This window comes from Rhamphochromis longiceps, linkage group LG14 (assembly GCF_057381845.1).
Source record: "Rhamphochromis longiceps isolate RC_006_pf linkage group LG14, R_longiceps_female_GT1.1, whole genome shotgun sequence".
Taxonomy (NCBI): domain Eukaryota; kingdom Metazoa; phylum Chordata; class Actinopteri; order Cichliformes; family Cichlidae; genus Rhamphochromis; species Rhamphochromis longiceps.
In genome coordinates, this window is record NC_140570.1 from 9,332,125 (window position 1) to 9,348,872 (window position 16,748).

At 40.7% G+C, this 16,748-nt stretch overlaps 1 protein-coding gene and 1 long non-coding RNA gene across 2 annotated transcripts in view; one reads left to right on the forward strand and one right to left on the reverse strand.

Annotated features, from left to right (window-relative positions):
- Positions 1 to 16,748, reverse strand: part of LOC146653543 (calsyntenin-2-like) — a 367,985-nt gene that overhangs the window by 165,581 nt on the left and 185,656 nt on the right. The window contains exon 3 of the mRNA XM_085379506.1: positions 2,791 to 2,986. Coding sequence (XP_085235632.1) covers positions 2,791 to 2,986 — 196 coding nt within the window. The remainder of the gene's footprint in view (positions 1 to 2,790; positions 2,987 to 16,748) is intronic.
- LOC146653544 (uncharacterized) overlaps positions 1 to 16,748 on the forward strand; it is a 28,620-nt gene that overhangs the window by 3,378 nt on the left and 8,494 nt on the right. Inside the window, exon 2 of the long non-coding RNA XR_014907144.1 lies at positions 5,981 to 6,081. This is a non-coding gene — a long non-coding RNA (uncharacterized LOC146653544). The remainder of the gene's footprint in view (positions 1 to 5,980; positions 6,082 to 16,748) is intronic.

A 16,748-nucleotide genomic window follows, 5' to 3' on the forward strand; every position in this document is an offset into this window, starting at 1 on the left:
AATAGACCAGAGCACGAGTATAAATGCTCACAAAGGTGTGAGACAGACTTAAAAAACAGATATCAAGCTTTTTTTTCCTTCAGCTTCACTTAATATTATGTTACAAATCTCTAGCAGAGCAGTCTAAAGCCAGAATTATAATCAATGAGTCCTACATAAAGGTTATTTATTTTCTGTAATGAATATAAACACCATGTCTAGGGAGTTAGTTTTAAGTGGACTAGATATCTACTTGTAAGTTTTTTACCTAATTTAATTTTTCTGAGTTCTTATTTTTGCCCCATTTTTCTTGACATTTCAAATGTCTCTGAACTCCATATATTTCCACACTTTGCTTTTTCCCTTGTCTGCTCTAATTTGGTTTACTTATCCCCTTTAATTTTGACTGTATTTTTTTTCTCTTATAACCTGCACTGTTGTGCTGGCAGGAAACGTCATTTTGTTCCAAGTAGAACGACACTTGAAAAGAAAATTTGATTTAAAAAGTTATATTTGATGCCTATTTTGTGCTCAGAAAAACAAATTTAATAAGCATGTTATTTGAGCACTTTCCCCCCTGTGCTTTGCCTCAGACTGCATACAGTCTTGCCCTGACTTCTAGCTGGAGGTTGTTGGCACTGTAGGCAGTCTGAGAGGGAGACTGCAGGCGACGCCACCTTCTTTGCAGTTAATAGCCTCCTAAAAATGACGCAAGCACCGAGCATCAATCAGATGTGTAAAGAGGGATGCACTCAGTGGTGAAGATGCAAACAATCGTCTATCATGAGGAATCAGGTCACAGTCAAGAAAAACAAGCAGGTTCTTTTGTAGATTTGGTGCAGCTTTGTTTTTTTAAATATATATTTTCATAGTTTAAACAAGCTACACAAACACAACTCCACGCACTGTTTACCACACACACATAAACTGGTGTTAAAAAGGAACATACGGTGAGGATGATCAGGCTGAGTACATGATGAAGAAGCAGAGAGACAGAATCTAACATCAAATGTATTCCCTTAACACCAAGTCTATCAATCTCATTCATGAACTTGAGTTTTTGAGACATCTACATCACCCCTAAAAAAAATATGTAGCACAATACATTTTAAAATAATGAATCCCTTGACAGTATCATTTTATTTTCTCAAGGTACTTTTTCTTTAATTCTATAACTGATATACAACCCATGGACTTTTGATGATTAGCAATGACAGTGGCCTCATAAATATAACTACATAATGCTCTTGTAATGATAGCTGCATTGGCATCATTGAAGTATTTTGCTTACTTGACTCATTCTGTAAAAAAAATCATTTTCAGGTCTGAATCTGGTGCTGTAGTGTGGGTAAAACAAAACAAAACTTCACAGAACGAGGCTTTGGGGCTGTTCACTTCAATGATCACACAAGTTTGAGTCCCATATTTTAGATTTTATTTTTGTTCCAAAGAGCTTTTTAATTGGTCTTTTAGTGGCTGTTTACTTTCATGCACTAATTGGCTTTTTTTATGCAACAAAAATGGGCTATTTGATTAGGCTTAGGCAGTCACAGTTTGGGTCACAATCTAAAGTGCAATTTAAAAAGCGTATATCAGCTTTTACATTAGCACCTTTTCACTGAAAGACTCGATGTCTTCTACATAGTCTGTGATGCTCTCTTTTTTTTCATTACTAATTACAATGAATAATAACACCCCACTGAAGAAGGGGGGCGGGCTGCTTTACTGATGCATAAAAGACACAAGTCATAGAACATATTTACTAAGCTGATGCCCCTAAACCATCTGGTAAATTTACAAAATACACATTCAAATAAACTTAAACTGCAATAATTTTCTAGAATACTTGATTAAATAGAACCAAACATATGTAAATAACTGTCTTTCTGTGTATATGGGCCTCAAGACATGAAGGTACAGAGCTGTATCCATCTTGCTGAAGGGCAGAGCTGATACTGACATAAGCTGCAGAGGTGCTCCTTAGCATTTTGAGAATAAAGTAGGAACTTACTGCCGATAGTCTCATTTTTGGACCATCCAAAACATGTGGACGCACATTGTGGTTGTCACACACACACACAGACACACATACAAACACACACACACACACACACACATATATATATATATATATATATATATATATATATATATATATATATATATATACATACATACATACATACATACAGTGGCACCCCGACTTATGGAATTATTTCGTTCCAGAGGGTCTTTCGTAAGTCAAAATTTTCGTAAGTCGAAGCCCCTTTTTCCATTGCTTTTTGAGTGAGGCAATACTGGCTGAAGACTAAGTTCTTGGTGGAGGAGGAGGTGGCGGAGGTTGAAGAAAGCATACGTGTACATGTATATAACATTATGGAATTTAATTGAATTTTTTTTTCTATTTTATCTATTTTGTTTTGCGGGCATTTTGCCGTACCACGGGCAGAAATATTATGTGCCTTAATAACTTTTTCGTTAAATGGGGTCTTCGTAAGCCAGGGTTCCACTGTATATATATATTCACAGTTATATAAAGCCGACTAGTTGTCTTCGTTAGTCTTTCCAAAGCTCCACCGTCCTCTAGGATAGCTGATAATGTGAGTTTAGACATTGTCTTCATGAATAATTCATTCTTTTCTACTTTGTAGCCTTACACAATGTAGCCCAAGCACTTGACATGCATTATTAACTCGGGTTTTGTTTATTTAATTGTCTAGGCCTTGCAGTTGGTGGTATTTTCGTGTCAGTGCATTCTGTCCACCTTCGCAAAGCCTGCTTTATTCAAACCCCATTGTCTGTTTTACTCACTTGTGGGACTTCTTGCCCTCGATGCCCCCAGGGCCCGACCCGCAGTCATGAGCTTGAATGATGAAAGTGTATTCCTTCTGTAACTCGCAGTCCACCAGGCCCTGTGCCCTCAGCTGGCCCTCACCGGACGTACCGTTCAGCACCACTGCCTCGAATGGTGCGTCCAGCCCGTGTATGTTGAATGCACAGATCTCTCCTAGAGAGCAGGGTGGTAGAGAAGAGAGAAGGAAAAGGAAAGATGAGGTCAGATTTAATCAGTGTCTGTCACACAGAAACCAGCTAGACAGAATTCTGTGTGTAAATTAAGCAAACAAAAAGCTTTTTTGGGGAGAGGAAGTTCAAGAAAAAAGTTTGCCTTTACTAGATGCCTGAAATGTTCTTATCCATCATGCAAACCCACCAGAGAGCACCTGACTGGTCCCAGATTCAGTCTGCAGCGTGACATGACCCTAAACTTCAGAAGGAGCCCCGCTACAGATGGCCGACCCCCACAGAGCCTTGATATTGACATTATGAAGCCAGTGTGTGGCAGGTTCTCCAAGATGCTTGGAACAACCTACCTGCCAACTAACTCATTTTCACAATCAGATTACGCTAACATTGTAGGAAAGAAATGCTGACTTAATTTAACATTTATGGATGTTCCTGTGGGTCCAACTCTTAATTGTATTGCACAGAAGAAACACATGCTTTCTGGGAATATTGCTGAGCTATTTATTTCCACCAGCAGCCACTGTAAGAGATATTGTTGCGATATTCATATCTGCTCTGTGCTGCCCTATCTGCAGTGGAGGAGAAATAACAGTTGTAACTGTTTCACACATGCTCTCAGCATCATCCTTGAGAAAGATACCAGTGCAGAGAATACATACGTGGTGACATACTGGAAAGAATAATAAAAATGTAAAGCAAGTAGATTACTAAAACCTCATGATTTTTATTTGGGAATTATATAAAAAAAGGTCTAGCCCACTCCTGCCTGAGAAAGTTCATGAATAAAGTTAAAATGCTCTACACTAACAATCACAGGCTCATTTGTAAGACTCTACATTAGAACCTCACTGTCTTCATTTAGAAATTTAGCAAAGTTTAAAGCCGTTATGTTATTTTCAACTCTATATTTGGATTCTCGATCTCTAGTAGAGTTTATACAGATTTATAGTTAATAAAAATACAGATTTATTTTATATTGCTTGTTCCGCTCTCTATTCAGTCACAGTCTGAAACAAGCTTAGGCTTCTTTCTCTTTAAGCCAACTTACTTGTGATTGGCTGTCCCCCTTAAACAAAAAGAACCATACAACTGACACTGAACATACACTCCACAGAAAAAAGCTCCAGTCAGATAGCAGATTCAAACCTACTTGCTGTTTCACCTACTTGCTGTGAAACAACAAGAAGTTTGTGGTATCTAGATGACTTAGACCTCAGAGGGTTAAGTAACATACCTGTCCTTAAACAGAAGACAGAAAGTGCTTTACGACTGCGTTTTACAGGTTCCTTTGTGTTGTACAGCAATATTCCTGATGTAGCTTTGTTACGTTTTCTTAATATTGTAAGTGTTGCTCAAATGATGTGAGAACGTTATTTAAAGTGTAAGAAGTACAGTTAATTCCATGGTAAGGTTTAACACCTCGCTTAAAAGAAATTCTTTAATTTAAACTTTATTTGATCTAAAGTGTATTGTGGCTGAATAAAAGCTGGACAAAACAAACCCTAACGTTTACTTCTTGGTCACCTTGGGTTATTCCTATTGCTCCTTCACAGGTGCACAACGAAACATACAGGCAAAGCAAAAAGCATCAGAAAGTCACACTGGAGCATTTATAAATAGATCAAACTCGCAATCCCGCCAATGCCCCTTCGTACTTAGTGTCTAATTGCTCTTGTGAGAAACACCAAGGACATTCCCACCGTTTCTCCACCCAACATGGAGCCATTCTTAGTAGTGCACCCAAAAGCAACATTAAGCACAATTGAGTTACACAGAGGCTCAAGCAAAACTAAAACAGCTCAAAGTCACCCTTGTAGCGAGATATAGAGCAAGAAAATCCATTTAAATCCAGAGTGAGCAGCTGACATGAGCAAAACAAAAGAGGCGAGAGAAGGCTGACATTTATTAGCAGGAGCGTATAAAGAAGCGGTCCATTTGTGGGGTCGGAACGCTTTCTTTTTCTTCTTAACTTCGAGAACTGACATCCTCTTGTGCTTCCACTGGTGGGATTTCAGGAAATCACTTAACGTGCTGGTCTCACACTCTGACCTGTGACGGCTAATTGCGCTGATATCACTTAAACTAACAGCGAGGACTAAATTGGATTCCCAAGCAGCTTTGTGTGCACATTGCTCCTGGCAAATTCTGATAAGAGCAACTTTATTTTCTGCCCCCCTTCATCCTGCTTCTGTCATAATCCCTGCCACCTCACCCCGCCCACACCCAACTCTCCCGCCCCCTCCCTTCCAGTTAGGGGCAGGGGCTCTGAGATGACAATTTGCCTGCGGACAAGCTATAGGCGAAGAAAGATGAAGAAAGAGCAGACGGAGGGAAAAAAAAAGGGCAGAAAGTAAGAGAATTGAAAGGGTTGGGAGGTGTCAACATTGTTTGGTTACTGTAAAGGACACCCCCCCCCCCCCCCCCCCCCCCCCTTCCCTTTTCTGTATTGTCTGAACAATGACTTATCAGACTTAAATGGGCCCCCATGTCATGGAGAAGCACGGCTTGCCGGCAAGAGAAAAATCATAAAATGGCACCGAGCAAACGGTGTGAGACGGCGAGTGACAGAAGATGCAACAGTCTTGACGTGAGGCTTCTCTCGACAGTGCGCCACCACCACACAAAACAGGAAAATGGAAAATCCATCACTGCTGGAGCGAGAAATAAATCCAATACACAGGCAAGTGCAGAAGCTTCCCATCAGGGCGAATATGCTGAAGATATGCTGATGGTGCGCACGCCCACCGTCGAGGCTGGGTGGCCTGACGTGCTCCATCGTGATTTAATTGTAGCTGAAGGGGAGAGGCAGGGAGAAGGGTCAAGGTGACCGCAGGAGGTGTGTGTGTGTGGGGGCGGGTGGAGTGGGGTGGGGGGCTCCCTCTTAAGTCTCAAAAGAACACTGTGAGTGGTTCCAGCTGCCAACAGACCTGTCATTTTTTTGCCATTCTTTTCCTTTCTATCTATCACTTCACTCCAGACCTGATAAGTGTTTTGCCACCTACAGCGAGGCAAAGATGGGCGGTGGAGCGGGATGGGGGAGAGGGGACGAGGTGGAAGAGCACTGGCCCCCGGAGGCAGGTGAGGAACAGATGTTGGGCGGATGGAACTTGGCAGAGGCATAGTGCTCCCAAACGCTAATTACTGCGCTAAACTGTTAGCTAAATATGCATCTCGGTGTCACATTAGACTTTTAAGAGGTAGATTTACGATCAGAAGGAACTCTGTCTTCTTGAAGGGGGGTGAGGTGGGGGACATTTAAAACTAATGGATGCAAACTAATGGATAATGTGAGTGCAGTGCTGTTTCTTTATTAGTTTATTTTCTGGCTAATCACCACTGTTTAGCATAATAAATTGCTTTTATGATCTTCAGCACTCCATATAGTAGGCCTGCAGCATTTTTAATCACTATATGCTTTTATGCTTTACACACTGTAAAACTTTGAAACTAACTTACTCGACTATGCCTGATTTGCCCCCCTCTTCTTTGCTACCTCATTCTCTGCTGCTGTGATTACTGCGTTTCCCCTTGGACATCATTACATTTTCATTTAATCAACTCTGAATTAAGGGTTGTCTATTAGTTAGTAGAAAGTGCACTCTGGACCTAAGCTGCTGTCCTGTTGGTGTCAGAAGTCGTCCAGTGCTCAAACACCTCAAGGGAATCTGGCACCGGTCCACTCTGCACTATCTTAGAGGACGGAGAGCTCATTATCACTGAAGGCAGAGCTGCTTTACCGGCAATATTGGCTTGTGTTTGCAGAGCTGGAGGAGTGTGACAAAATATCAGGGGCCTCGACGCCTTGGGGCCCCAAGTTATTATCAAAGCTGACAAAGCATTCTTGATGAGCTGCCTGTATCTTAATATATACACAAGCCGAAAAGGTGCTTTCGCTCACGAGTGCAGAGATATGCGCGGCAGCTGTTTACTATGAGGTGCCGTAAGGGACATTATTACTGAAACGCTCTCACACACACTACTGAAACGCTCTCACACACACTACTGAAACGCTCTCACACACACTACTGAAATTTTAGCTCTTACACACACTACTGAAACGCTCTCACACACACTACTGAAACGCTCTCACACACACTACTGAAATTTTAGCTCTCACACACACAACTGAAACGCTCTCACACACACAACTGAAACGCTCTCACACACACTACTGAAACTCTCTCACACACACTACTGAAATTTTAGCTCTCACACACACTACTGAAACGCTCTCACACACACTACTGAAACGCTCTCACACACACAACTGAAACGCTCTCACACACACTACTGAAATTTTAGCTCTCACACACACAACTGAAATTTTAGCTCTCACACACACTACTGAAATTTTAGCTCTCACACACACAACTGAAACGCTCTCACACACACAACTGAAACGCTCTCACACACACTACTGAAACGCTCTCACACACACTACTGAAATTTTAGCTCTCACACACACTACTGAAATTTTAGCTCTCACACACACAACTGAAACGCTCTCACACACACAACTGAAACGCTCTCACACACACTACTGAAACGCTCTCACACACACTACTGAAACGCTCTCACACACACAACTGAAACGCTCTCACACACACTACTGAAACGCTCTCACACACACTACTGAAATTTTAGCTCTCACACACACAACTGAAACGCTCTCACACACACTACTGAAACGCTCTCACACACACTACTGAAATTTTAGCTCTCACACACACTACTGAAACGCTCTCACACACACAACTGAAACACTCTCACACACACAACTGAAACGCTCTCACACACACTACTGAAACACTCTCACACACACTACTGAAACGCTCTCACACACACAACTGAAACGCTCTCACACACACAACTGAAACGCTCTCACACACACAACTGAAATTTTAGCTCTCACACACACTACTGAAACGCTCTCACACACACAACTGAAATTTTAGCTCTCACACACACTACTGAAACGCTCTCACACACACAACTGAAATTTTAGCTCTCACACACACTACTGAAACGCTCTCACACACACAACTGAAATTTTAGCTCTCACACACACTACTGAAACGCTCTCACACACACAACTGAAACGCTCTCACACACACAACTGAAACACTCTCACACACACAACTGAAACGCTCTCACACACACTACTGAAACGCTCTCACACACACTACTGAAATTTTAGCTCTCACACACACAACTGAAACGCTCTCACACACACAACTGAAACGCTCTCACACACACAACTGAAACGCTCTCACACACACTACTGAAATTTTAGCTCTCACACACACTACTGAAATTTTAGCTCTCACACACACAACTGAAACGCTCTCACACACACAACTGAAACGCTCTCACACACACAACTGAAATTTTAGCTCTCACACACACAACTGAAACGCTCTCTCACACACAACTGAAACGCTCTCACACACACTACTGAAATTTTAGCTTTCACACACACTACTGAAACGCTCTCACACACACTACTGAAAAACCAAGGCATTTCACTTGAACAGGAAGGCATTTCAGTTAAACAGGAAGTTAATTCTTGACAAGGAAACTGAAGGAAAAAGTGTTAGATTTCAAACAAACCACTACACAGATGTCTACTCAGCAACCTGTTAGTTAGGGGTGGGTTTTTATAATCGATTTATTGATTAAAATCGATTCTGGCTTGGATAACGTGAAATCGATTCATTAAAATCCTGAATCGATTTTTTAATATAAATTTATTTTACCCGAAATGCCAGAATCTCTGGTGAAACCTCACAAAATTTCAACAACCACCAAACAGCTAAGACAGTAAATGAGAGCAGGTACATGGCTTCTGCACAAAGACGTAAACACACAGCGCGGACCCGCGGATCAGAATCAGTGAGATGTCGCCTTTCTCACCCGACAGCACGGACACGGTCGGGGCTGAAAGCCGACAGCTCGCTGACTCTGATCTGTCGGCAGGTCCGCGCTTTGTTTTCACCCCGTTTTTGCGCCGATTCTAAAGCTGTTAGTTTTATCTCTCTCCAAACAATATTGACTGAACCAGCAGCAAAAGAAGATCCAAACTGCGCTTCACATAAACATCGTCATGAATTCCCTAACTGTTTTGCTTCCACCACGATAAAATCGCACGTCATGCACAGCCCTCTCTCTCTCTTTCTCTCTCTCTGTACTTCAAGAACAGTTTCCCGTCTAAAAATCTGTTTTCTGTATTATTCGCTTGCTTGTTATGCACAAGTCTACTGTTGTTTACAGCGCAGTCGGCCGCTGTTTTTTTTTTTTTTTCATTTTACATACTTCCGAAAAGAAAACCTAATTTCTGCCGTTCAATACTGAATAAATTTAAACTTTTTAAAATTATGCAAAATGCAAAACGTTAGCCGTGTCTCTAATAAAACCGCTGTAACGTCAGAGGTAACGTTCATATGTTAATGATTTTCTTTCGTTTTTGATGTACTGCAGAATATTTTTTATAAAATCCCAGGCCAGGAAAACCACCTTCATGTTTTTATGTGTTTTATCTTCAGCTACTTTGACACAAAGGCATCTGCTGTGATGCTCACACCTTTGATAAAGTCTTGCGTGTGTCAGCTTCCTTTTGTTAAATACAAAAATATGTAAATGTACTGATCTGAATTATAATATTTCTGACTGTCAAAATTCCCCATAATCAAATCGAATTGAATTGAATCGAATCGTGGAACAAATCGATTCTGGACCTTAGTGAGACAGCTGCATTACTTAACAATATATTAGCCTCAGCATAAGTCAAAATTTAGAATAGCGGGAGACGTGCATTATCCTGGTTATTTTTTTGGCATATGTGCTTTTTGTCTTTTTTTTAGCAAAGAAAAATATCTTAAAATCATCAATAAAACCAGGGAGAGAAGGCTTAGCGTTCCTCCATTTAGCACAATGGATATGATATTTACTCAAAAGTATTGTTAAGATATTCATTGTGTGTACTCATGTTGTACAGTGTTTAACTGCATTATGGTTACTGTGGTTTAACAGAGACAGTATTTTAGTTGCCACCACAAGGAGGCACTGTTTCATTGTAAGAGCACGGATGCTGCGTCATCACGCCCCTAAGAAAAAAAAAAGTATACCACAACGAAAATGGCACCCATGAGAAAAGTTTTGCCGCATGTTGATGAGGAATAAAGTTCCCAAAAATATTAAGGACATTTTTGCCTCCGTCGTCATTTTCCTTCGAGTTGATCGCTGTCGATGCTGCAATACTCAACAAGTATGATGATGTTAATAATGTCTGAGACATCCAATGCTAGATGATCCATATAAAAAAATTATGATGTAATTCAAACAGTGGCACATCATTAATATTTAGGGAAATCCAATTTTTTAAGTTGCACCAAATACATTGTGTGATAGGGCATAGGAAAAAAAAAGATGTTCTAGGGTTTCATTTTCATCAGTACAAAAAGAACACTGATCCACCTCAAAGCCAAATCTCTTTTTTTAGAAATTCTGCCACAGTATTAGTTTTGTTTAAAGTGTGTTTCTTTAACTTTAGGTAGAATAGGCTATTTCATAAATTTTTGGTATGCTTTATCCAGTGTATATGAAATAACTAAATTAGAACCATGCCATGTAACCATTCTGTTGTAACTATGAAATATTTTGTCTTTGAAGAAACTACTAACAAATTTCTTATTGCATTTTTATCAAACAGCTGACATTGCCCTAGCAATAAATTTGGGAGCACTGATGAGAAATTATTGTATATCATAAAAATTTTAATCAAATGAAGCAGAGGCAGTGGGACCAGTTCACAAAATTTGTTATATTCTCTTTGAGAACAGTTTAGACAATATTTTTCTGAAAAGTCTGTGTAACTTAGAATGACACTGTTATCATCCAACAAATCTGTTATGAATATAATATTTTTGTTCAAACCAGTCACTCTTGAAAATTGATTTTTGATTAAGTGTTATTACCCTATTATTCCATAAGGTTGAATTATGGGGAGAAGTTGTGGGTAAATCTCATTTTCCCAAAAATGCAACGTCTGTTTTGGAAAGTTTGATATCTTTATGGGGATTTTATTTGCCGCAAAATCACATTTCAAAATAAAGTCTAATCCTGTATACTATTTTATTAAACAAGAATCATGGGATGTGGAGCTAAGTAGAGTCTGGCTGTGACAGACAAGATTTTAACCATTTAATTCTAAGGGTGCCAACCATAAATTCCAATTCTGGAGTTTTGATATCACCTTTATTGTATCCCTTCACAAGCTGAGATCTTTCTATGTAATGGGTTTTATTCCTCCACAAAAATTCGAACACATTTCTATTTATGGTTTTCATGGTATTTATCGTTTTTTTATTTTTTATATTGTTTACGTGGCGCAAAAAAGGTTGGGGACTGCTGTACTAGCAGGTTGCTGAGTAGAAATCCTTGTAGTGTTTTGAAATATACCACTTTTTCCATCAGTTTCCTTGTCAGGAAACAACTTCCTGTTCAGCAGAAATGCCTCTGGTTTCAGTGGTGTGTGTGAGAGCGTTTCAGTAGTGTGTGTGAGAGCGTTTCAGTTGTGTGTGTGAGAGCGTTTCAGTAGTGTGCGTGAGAGCTAAAATTTCAGTAGTGTGTGTGAGAGCGTTTCAGTAGTGTGTGTGAGAGTGTTTCAGTAGTGTGTGTGAGAGCGTTTCAGTTGTGTGTGTGAGAGTGTTTCAGTTGTGTGTGTGAGAGCGTTTCAGTAGTGTGTGTGAGAGCGTTTCAGTAGTGTGTGTGAGAGCGTTTCAGTAGTGTGTGTGAGAGCTAAAATTTCAGTAGTGTGTGTGAGAGCGTTTCAGTAGTGTGTGTGAGAGCTAAAATTTCAGTTGTGTGTGTGAGAGCGTTTCAGTAGTGTGTGTGAGAGCTAAAATTTCAGTAGTGTGTGTGAGAGCGTTTCAGTTGTGTGTGTGAGAGCGTTTCAGTAGTGTGTGTGAGAGCTAAAATTTCAGTAGTGTGTGTGAGAGCGTTTCAGTTGTGTGTGTGAGAGCGTTTCAGTAGTGCGTGTGAGAGCTAAAATTTCAGTAGTGTGTGTGAGAGCGTTTCAGTAGTGTGTGTGAGAGCTAAAATTTCAGTTGTGTGTGTGAGAGCTAAAATTTCAGTTGTGTGTGTGAGAGCGTTTCAGTAGTGTGTGTGAGAGCGTTTCAGTAGTGTGTGTGAGAGCGTTTCAGTTGTGTGTGTGACAGCTAAAATTTCAGTAGTGTGTGTGAGAGCGTTTCAGTTGTGTGTGTGAGAGCTAAAATTTCAGTAGTGTGTGTGAGAGCGTTTCAGTAGTGTGTGTGAGAGCGTTTCAGTAATGTGTGTGAGAGCGTTTCAGTTGTGTGTGTGAGAGCGTTTCAGTAGTGTGTGTGAGAGCGTTTCAGTAGTGTGTGTGAGAGCGTTTCAGTAATGTGTGTGAGAGCGTTTCAGTAGTGTGTGTGAGAGCTAAAATTTCAGTAGTGTGTGTGAGAGCTAAAATTTCAGTTGTGTGTGTGAGAGCTAAAATTTCAGTAGTGTGTGTGAGAGCGTTTCAGTAGTGTGTGTGAGAGCGTTTCAGTAGTATGTGTGAGAGCGTTTCAGTAGTGTGTGTGAGAGCGTTTCAGTTGTGTGTGTGAGAGCTAAAATTTCAGTAGTGTGTGTGAGAGCATTTCAGTAGTGTGTGTGAGAGCGTTTCAGTAGTGTGTGTGAGAGCGTTTCAGTTGTGTGTGTGAGAGCTAAAATTTCAGTAGTGTGTGTGAGAGCATTTCAGTTGTGTGTGTGAGAGCTAAAATTTCAGTTGTGTGTGTGAGAGCATTTCAGTTGTGTGTGTGAGAGCTAAAATTTCAGTAGTGTGTGTGAGAGCGTTTCAGTAGTGTGTGTGAGAGCGTTTCAGTAGTGTGTGTGAGAGCTAAAATTTCAGTAGTGTGTGTGAGAGCGTTTCAGTAGTGTGTGTGAGAGCTAAAATTTCAGTAGTGTGTGTGAGAGAGTTTCAGTTGTGTGTGTGAGAGCTAAAATTTCAGTTGTGTGTGTGAGAGAGTTTCAGTTGTGTGTGTGAGAGCTAAAATTTCAGTTGTGTGTGTAAGAGCGTTTCAGTAATAATGTCCCTTACGGCACCTCATAGTTTACCGAGCATTTGAGCGAGGAGTAAAAGTGGAGATATCAGGCGAGGAAGCAGTCACACTGCTGAGAGGAAGACGAGGAAGAGAAAGATATAGAGATAGATGAAAGGAGGAACTGAGAAGGATGGGAACATGGCCACTGCTGCCTTAGGGCAGCTCCGATTTCCCTACTGGAGAATGACCAAAGCACAGGCATGAGTACACACACGTTCACTCAAACAGTGCCAGCTCGGCGGCTCTAATCAGAGCCGACATGCCTTTCATCCTCCTACTGTTGGAACAAACACCAGATAGACAGCAAGTAAATCAGATTTCTGGATCTCATACTGCTACCGAGCACATTCTGGAAGAGGAATCATTTCGCTGGCACTGAAATGTTTGCGTTCACTTAATATTTCCCCTTGTTGCTGTTAGTAAACCGGCCCTGTTTGCAGAAGAGTTGCTGTGTTTTATGAGGTTTACACAGTTGTCATGATTTCAGCTGCTTTTCCAATTCTGACGTGGGATCAAATTATCTGGTGTATTAGTCACCTCTGCAACCTACTAATTCTCCTGCTTACTTCAGCCCCCACCCTAAAAAAAAAATGCAATCAACACACCCACAAGCACACACTCCGGCCCCTCTCAGCTGCAGTGCAGAGATAGAGCACGAGCCTCATAACTCTGCTGAGGGATGAAATTGAAAATGCTGTAATTATGCTCTTCATGAAATTAGCTAGCAGAGGAAAAAAAAACACAATTGAGAAGCTGTCCATTTCTGAGATAAGAATTAATACTAATCAAGTCCACATGTTCTGACTGCGGTGCATGAAAACTGAAGTGGTGTTTCTGTACAGTGAGCGCCTCTGAGTGTTTGTCGGAACGGGGGTTTTTAATTAAACTACAGCTTTCTCAACAGGGGTTTAAAGCGGGGAGGAAGTGGGCTTGCGTGTGTTCGACTGTTGCAGAAGGGGTGCGAGTTGATTTGCTCGACCTCGTGGGTGCCACCCCCACTGCCACCTCCCTTCTCTCCTCTCCTCTCTGTTAATTACATTAAAGGCCCCTCACACAGTGTTAATGACATCCCACTGTCTTCTATCAGAGTGAACACCCACCGTGTGTGTGTGTGTGTGTCTGTGAATGTGTGTGTAGGCATGTGTGAGAGAGTGAACAGTGGAGGATTGAACCTTCTACACTCAGACACTCACGTCAAGGAAGCAATGGGTGCCCCCCCTGAAATCAGCTCATGCTGTTGTTGTTCATAAGCATGTAGACGGTATGTATCTGCACTATCCCTGCTCCTGATGTGCAGAACAGCGTTCTGTATTAGTACAGTGAACACAGAAAACTGCACGGTGGGCTGCCCGTGACCTTTCCAGTAAGTGCAATCTGCCAACCAAAGCAAGCATGTAGCTTCCAAAGATTACAGCTCACTCATCAAAGTTTACATCCACTCACAGGTCCAGGTTTCTCATCACAGGTACGTGGGAATTTCCTTTTCTGCACGGTGATTCAATTGGTGGGTGTAGTTTGGTAGGAAGAAAAAGGAAATACTGTACATGAAAAAGTGTTGTTGTTTTTTTTTTTTAAGGAACTGGGTCAACATTTCAAAAAACAGCACAACCTACACCAAGAAAATCTAGGTTAAGTACAATAGGTCAAATTAAAGTGCAAACTGGATTTAGTAGTGAATGTGGAAAACACTAAGCCTTGAACCTTTGTAGAACCTACGATGTTATCCACCTAAACGGCTGAAGTCGCTGTCAGCATTTATGCTCATGCTTGTGCAGTATGTGTTAATTACCGTGTGGTTGCTTCTCAACCCTGGCCCCCTGCTCTTGGTTGTAGTCAGTTTTCTTTCAGCACATTTGTCCCTCTGGTCCTTCTTTGTACATTCGAACACATCCGTTCTGATAGCTTCTGCATTGTCCCTCCAGGAATTTACTGACATTTGTGATTGATGCTATGATTATTATTGTTTATATTAAGATGATGATGATTCTCTCAGTGATAAATTCAAATTCTTGACATGTAGTTGCATATGTAGGGAGCTGCACATCACGTTTCGCATTGGTTACAGTTTAAGTTTTCAGTGGGGTTTGTGGTTAAGGAGTACATTTCCCGCTGAAGCATAAATCCCCAGTAAGCTGTGATCCAGCAGGAGAATCAACAGTCAGATTTGGTGTGACATGAAATGCATTGTGCATGAGATATATGCATGGAATTTGTGGCTCATGTGAACAAATCTTTGCCTGAGACCAAGGATAGTATAAATATCAGAACATTGATGCATACAATTATGGCAATTATGACGTGTGTCTTTTACTCCTGACTTGTCACCAGTTTATGTCACATTTAAACGAACTAAATAAGCACCGAGATTCAATGTGAAGAGTTAATATTGTGGCGGACTCTGACGCCACCCATATGGAATAGATACAAACTTTATAAATCTTATAAAGTTTGTATCTGTCTTGTGTGAAATTTGTATGAAAAGCATACAAGAGTGAAAACAGATATAAGATCCCTTGAAAAATTATATAAATGAAATTATATTATATAAATGTTTTGGATACTTACTAAAACAATATATGAAAGTAATGAGAAAGTGGCCACTTTCATGAGTAAATCATATAAGCCTTATGATTCACTATATGAAGTAGGCCACATCTTATGCAAGTTTTTTCTATTTCTTTTCCAAATGGGCAGTCACCAGCAATGTAGGCTGCCTGCTCAACCAGGAGAGATATGACTGCGTTCGAACCCAAACTCGGAGCGTTTCAAAAATATAACCAAGTAGTTTCAAGTGCCTGAACCCAACAAGCGAGTGAATTCAGAAAGTAAGTGACAATGACACAAATCCGTGAGTGTAAATGAAGTGTAAAACACAAATCACAAACACACAAATGACAATTTCTTCACTGACAAACTTGTGACTCTCCCCAAGCTTGCACCACTCCTCCAATTTTATAATTCAGTTTTTTCACAGAGAACAGCTTCCTCTCCTCTACAACAAGCCACCAAAGCCAAAGGATCTAGTCATATCTCATATCTTTGACAGAACAGCAATATTTGATGCCCTGCGATAAGAACTTATTGGTATCACTTTATCTTTAGGTTATGGTTAGAGTAAAATCACTGTTTAATGGTTTATGAGTTTCCTCTGCATACTTCACAGTCCCTCCCTGCCTAGTGCACATATGAATTAAATTAACTGAGCTCGTCACACAAGCTTTGGCTTTTAATGTAGTGCTCTTCAAACACAAGCCAAAATTACCTTAGTTACTTCATCAGTGTAATACTTTATAGAGTTTTTGGACTACCCCAACACTGAGAAGAACTTTCTATGATAAATGCACAGATTTAGATGTTTAGAAGTGGGTAAAAACCCTAACCCTCTAGAAGCATCTAAAAGTGCTGTAGAAGTATCGCAGTATGAGTCCGGTTAGGTCAGATTTTTGGGTGAATCAGCATGGGGTTTTCGGTTTCATCTCTCCAGGCATTTCATTGGACAGCACCAAAAAAATTTTAATAACTCAAGGCTACTTTGTCATAGCAGCTTCAAAGGTCTGTTAGCGCTGCCAAGTGTGTGCAATGACACACACCCACCTCTCCTTATATGTCAGTAAAGTTAATCACAAACCCCAGGGGGCAACGTGT